Raw genomic sequence first — 6,000 nt, 5'->3', positions numbered from 1 at the left:
CGCGCTCGTGGCAGGCCTGTAACCGCATGTGTGAAAATCCAACAGGCGACGGGTGCCCGTGTCCGGAACCGGAGGCAGCCCTGGCTGCAGTGGGGCCGCAGACTGAGCGGCCGAATGGCCGGGGCCCGACTTCCTCAGCCACCCGCTGGCCTCCAGGCTTGCCTCCGCCGGCCCGGTTCCGCCCCGGCGCCCCGCCCCTCCTCGACCGCAAACACTTCGCAGACCCGCGAAGCAAGATATGGCCTCTCACGGCGCGCAGTTCGGGCCAGCCAGGTGGTCAGCCCTTCCCCTGAGGCCGGCCGGCGGGAGGGCGGCGGGGTGGGCGAGCTGTTCCCCTTCTCCCAGCGGAGTCGGCAGCGAGTCAGTCTGCCACTTCTAGGGAGGTACCCCCGGCCCAGCCCTCCCGCCTGGGTTGCCTCATCTGGCTAGCTTCCTAGCCTTGTTGCGACTTAGGTTACTGAGGACAGGTGATAGCGCTTCATTTATGGGTGGGAATTTTAGCAAGTTTTTAAAAATAATTGACTTAAAAACCTTAATGTTCCAGAGGTACTAGGTAATGTGGCAGAAATCATGAAGGACAGAATTTGGGGAACCCTGAACTTATTGCTCCATAGAAATCATGGATGCGAAATAAATAGAAAAAAAGGGATGGGTCCATAGAACACTATAATCATGAACATATTTGACAGCAGTCAACTTTAGGCTCAAAATGTAGTTTTTACAACATCAGAGAGTAAAAGTGAGCTTGCTGTCAGCGACTCGTGTTCATTTACAGCGACTAAAGCACACGTATTGCGCAGAGTAGTTTTCCTTAAGCATTACAAACGGTTCCTTAAACCAGTGTTAACATTTTTTTTCTTCCTTTAATAAAACAGTACTGTAGGATTTGTGCCCTGTAGTTATACAGTTCCCCACATGCTTGCATTTAACTATTTTCTAGATACGAAGAGGAAACCATAAGGATCATTACACCTTACCTTCAAATATTTCTATACTGATCATAGCTGTAGCTTAATGATATAATAAAGGGTATGTATTTTCTTATTTGAAATGTAGTATCATTAGGTTTTTATCTTGAGCTTCTTGCCTCTTGACTGTATCATCAGTGATCAGTATAGTAAGAACGACTGAAATTTAAATGGGCTAAATGTTTAGAAACATTCAGTTACACTACTCTTTAAAATGGATGTAGATTTAGGTTTTAACAATTATTGTAGTTGTTGTATGTATTAACTGTATTGATGCCACTTGTCTCCCGTTAAAGGTAGAACGACTTTGGCCTTTCCCGTTGTCAGTTAAGGTAGTAGTGGTATTAGATGCTAACAGCATCAGAAGTCAACTTTATTAGAGCTTCCTACTTTTAAACGTATGTCAGCTTGTTTGAAATTCAGCTAAAACCGACACTGACCTGGGTTTCAGGAAATGAATTTTTGGTTTCTGTGTTACTTTAAATTTTTTTCTCTAAGAACTCAGATTGTGTTTTCAGCTTTACAAAACCACAGTTTTGTCATCACATCTATGAAAATTAGTAAAAATCCTATAGGCCCTGATGCTGGGAAAGATTGAGGGCAGAAAGAGAAGGGGTCAGTGGAAGAGGATGAGATGGTTGGATGGCATCACTGACTCATTGGATGTAAGTTTGAGCAAACTCCAGGAGATAGTGAAGGATAGGGAAGCCTAGAGTGCTGTAGTCCACGGGGTTGGAAAGAGTTGGACATGACTTAGCGACTGAACAACATTGTCAGTATTCAGTCTGGGTTCAGATTTTCCCACCTGTCCCATATATGTGTTTTTAAAATCAGCTTGTTTGGATTAAAATCCCATAGAGATCCATGTGTTGCATTGAGTTGATATACTTTTTCAATCTTTTTCTGATTTTTTTTTTTAAGATTTTTTTGCTTTGTTTTGATGAAGATCATTTTTAAAGTCTTTTGTTGAATTTATTACAACATTGCTTCTGTTTTATGTTTTGTTTTTTTGGGCACTTGGCATGTGGGATTTTAGCTTTCTGACCAGGGATGGAACCAGCAACCTCCTGCACTAGAAGGTCCTGTACTAGAAGGACCTCCAGGGAAGTCCCTCAGTCTTTTTTAATGTTACAATTTTGTTGCCTCCCTTTTTTCCCTTAACTTCTAGATTTAGTTGATTGCATCCAGATGCCATCTTTTAACTTGTACACCTATTCCCTTTATTTCCTTTAAAGGGAATAAACTGGTAGTGAGATCTAGACTTGCACAGCCCATATAGTAGGTGTCAACCACCTGTGGCTATTTAAATGAATTAAATAAAACAAAAAATTTCAGTTTTCTAGTTGCACTGGGCACATTTCAAGTGTCTAATCCGTCTATGAGGTCACACAGAGTCGGACACGACTGAAGCGACTTAGCAGCAGCAGCAGTAGCAGCAGCAGCAGCAATACACATATGCCAAATAGCTACTCTTCAAATGCTGTATATACAAAGTGTCTTCATAATTGCATAAAATTCTGTTGAACAGCACTGATCTAGAAGCTTGATCAGATTCAACCTTGACTCTTTTGGGGGAGGAGGCAGAAGAAGATTTCATTGTTGGTGCAAAATCCTTCAGTGAGGCACGTTATTTCTGAGTTTCTCTCTTTCTTAAGATTGAGCAGCATGGGTTCAGGTATTGTCAGCCCAATCCATTCATCATGAAATTATCCACGAACCATTCACTTAATGGTGAGATCCTTTCATGGATTTAAGTTGCTTATATCCATTATTGCATTAGGGGCTGCATTATAGTGATTTTCTGATTCCATCATTCCTTAGTATTATTAGCTGGAAATTTTTTATGAACTTTTTAACTCACCAGCTGTTTGATTACCCCACCAGCTATTTGAAATACAGTTTGTACAAGAAAAGCAAGAAAAATGCTTAATTCTTTCCCTCTATTTTCAGAGCACAGTAATGAGTTGGTGGCCTAGCAACCTTCAAAGGTAACCATGAGGATTTTCTTTTTTTTTTAATCATCATGAACTTATAGATTTGAATATATTTAAAGTTTCTCAACCTATTGCAGTCTTTTTTTTTTTTTTTGCATACTCAAGTTTTTGGCAAGTGGCAGCCTGTTTAAGTTGGCTCCTGTCCACTTTGATATGACCAGTGGTAGTCTTTGAGAGTTTCTTTATTTTCTTTTAAAACATGTTCCTGGCTCACTTATACATTTCTGGCCACCAAGCAGCCCTGGTTCGTTGAGGTGATTTGAGAGACAAGTCTGGGTGCTAGAGGTGCTCTTGCTACTAGGTTGGTCATTGGTTTTAGGATTTACAGTAGCCAAAGTTAGGAAATAGGTACATTTTAAAAACAAGAAACATACAGAATTCACATTGATATTGCCAATTTAATTTCATAGCTTTTTAAAAACACTTGATTTTATATTTTTTATATCTTTTTCTCTTTTGCTTATTAACATAGTTACTGTTTTCCTATATGTAATTCTTTCAAATTAAGAATACCAAATTTACTGTTAACTGTTTCCTGAATTTAGTTTAGGATTTCTTTGTAGTACTTTTTTGTCCTTAGTACCTATGCCACCTGAAATATATACAGTAAAGTTGTTGTGTTTTCAAAGCATATGAAGCAATTTGTTACATGGTAAGGCTGCCAACTTGGTATCTAGTTGATAGTTTATTTCGTTTCCAGTAATTTTCAATACTGCTTTTTTTCCCCTTCATTTGGATTTGTTTCATTATAAGTAAAACATTGGCATAGTGCCTATAAAACAAGTACCCGTTAAGGTCCATCCTAACAAGTTTAGCTTCCTGTTTTCTCTACCCTGACTATTTCCCTTTCTTATAGGTATCATATTTTCCAGTTTGGGGCTTGTCCTTATGTAAGAACAAATGCACTATATACTATATATCTATATATAATTTTATATGCTTAATGTATTTTGACAATTATGCATAACATGTAGTTTATATTTCTCTACTGTGAACAGGGTTAAACATCTTTTCATATGTTTATTTGGATTTCTCTTTCTGTGAACTCTTTGTTCTTATCTTCTGCCCATTTTTCTATAGATTTCTTTTTTCCCTTCAGTTTTTAGTAGTTTTAGTCTTTATGCATTTGGATAATTAACCCCTTGTGATAAAACTTTAAGTATTGTTGTCAGTTATCTTTCAGCTTTGCTTACAGCATTTTTACCATGTAAGATTGTATTTTTGTCTACTAAAGATTTCTTAGTCTTTGCCCTTATTCTTTCTGAATTTGGAGTCATAATTTAGACCATGTTTTAAAATTTCACTTTTATTTTGGGAGGTTTCTTTGATCTTTTATCTGATAATTTTGTCCCTTAAGTTTAAGTAGGAACCCTTCTGGGCATTTGTAAATGATACTGATTATTTATTGGAGCAGGTACAGTTTTTCAGTCATAGTATATCTGACACAGCCATAGATCTTTGTAATCACAGTAACACCAAGGTAGGTGAGGGACAAAACATTGTAATCCTCCTTTAAAATGAGACTTGATGAATAGACATATTCTTTTTTTTTTTTTTTCCTTTTATTGCTTTCTTTTTCTTTTTTTTTTGACATATTCTTTCTCTTAGGATTAATTCATAATTCCAACTAGATTTATTTTCTTTCTGTGTCCCATTTTGTGAATAATTTGATCTCAGGCACATATTTCTGGATATTTTTCCTGATCTATAAAGTGAAAAAGCTAAATTGGAGGCCTTCTGGTCCTTTCTAGCTCTTAAATTCCAATATGTTAATGAATTTCAAAGATTTGTCCATTATTAGATACCTTCTTTGGATTCTTTTTCTCTAAGATTTAAAGTATGTTTTCCCAGCTTTCCAGACTTGATGAAAAAGCCTGTATTTCCTTTAAGCACCTTATTCTAGATTTCACTGATTTAAAACAGTCTTCATTCCAGTGGAGATTTTTAATTATAACTTTTGATTGTTGATGTCTTGGTCTAAATGCTGAAATGACTAAGCTTGTCCTGTGCCAATTATAGAGCTGCAAAGTTTCCATTTAACTACTTTAACATTTTATGTTAATGGCAAGGAATAACAGATTATGACACTAATTATTAGATTGGTGCAAACATAATTGTGGTTTCAGACTAAATTTTAAATCATTATAACTAGGCTCAAGTGCATCTTTAGTAATCAAAATAGTGTGTTAAGTTGCTCAGTCATGTTTCAGTCTTTGCGACCCCATGGACTGCAGCCTGCCACGCTCCTCTGTCCTTGGGATTCTCCAGTCCATTGGAGTGGATTGCCATTCCCTTCTCCAGAGGATCTTCCCCACCCTAGGATCAAACCCATATCTCTTATGTCTCCTCCATTGGTGGGCGGTTTCTTTACCACTAGCGCCACCTGGGAAATCCAATCAAAATAGGAACTATTACAGTCAATATATTTTTGCCAACAACAAATAAGTTTGTTTATTCCTGTAGCATAAAAATTCATGCCTTGGGATTCCATGAATTCATGGAAAGCATTTTCTGCCACTGCGCTGGTTGTGGAAGCATTTTCCCTGCAAAAAGTTTTTAGGATGCTTGAAGATGTGGTAGTTGGTTGAGTCAGGTGAATATGGCGGATGAGGCAAAACTTTGTAGCCCAATTAGTTAAACTTTTGAAGTGTTGGTTGTGTGACATGTGGTCAGGTGTTGTCGTGGAGAGGAATTGGGCCCTTTCTGCTGACTAGTGCCAGCTGCAGGCATTGCAGTTTTTGGTGCATCTCATCAATTTGCTGAGCATTCTTCTCACACGTAATGGTTTCACTGGGATTCAGAAAGCTGTAGTGGATCAGACAGGCAGCAGACCACCGAACAGTGATCATGACCTGTTTTTGGTGCACATTTGGCTTTGGGAAGTGCTTTGGAGCTTCTTTGCAGTACAACCGCTGAGGTGGTGGTTGCCATTTATCCTATAACATCCACTTTTCATCGCACGTCACAGTCCGATTGAGAAATGATTCATTGTTGTTGTGTACAATAAGGGAAGATGACATTTCAAGGATGACAATTTT

The 6,000-nt window shown here is 38.3% G+C and overlaps 1 protein-coding gene across 7 annotated transcripts in view; it reads left to right on the top strand.

Moving 5' to 3' along the window:
• CEP63 (centrosomal protein 63kDa) overlaps positions 1-6,000 on the top strand; it is a 76,019-nt gene that overhangs the window by 586 nt on the left and 69,433 nt on the right. Inside the window, exons 2-3 of one of the 7 annotated variants that reach the window (XM_010858269.1) lie at positions 941-1,633; positions 2,919-2,956. The exons of the other annotated variants lie outside the window; for them this stretch is intronic. Coding sequence (XP_010856571.1) covers positions 1,550-1,633; positions 2,919-2,956 — 122 coding nt within the window. The 5' untranslated portion in view covers positions 941-1,549. The remainder of the gene's footprint in view (positions 1-940; positions 1,634-2,918; positions 2,957-6,000) is intronic. 7 annotated transcript variants of the gene reach the window in all.

This window comes from Bison bison, unplaced genomic scaffold (genome assembly GCF_000754665.1).
Source record: "Bison bison bison isolate TAMUID 2011002044 unplaced genomic scaffold, Bison_UMD1.0 scf7180017864384, whole genome shotgun sequence".
Classification (NCBI taxonomy): domain Eukaryota; kingdom Metazoa; phylum Chordata; class Mammalia; order Artiodactyla; family Bovidae; genus Bison; species Bison bison.
This window is presented reverse-complemented; position numbering and strand designations above follow the sequence as displayed.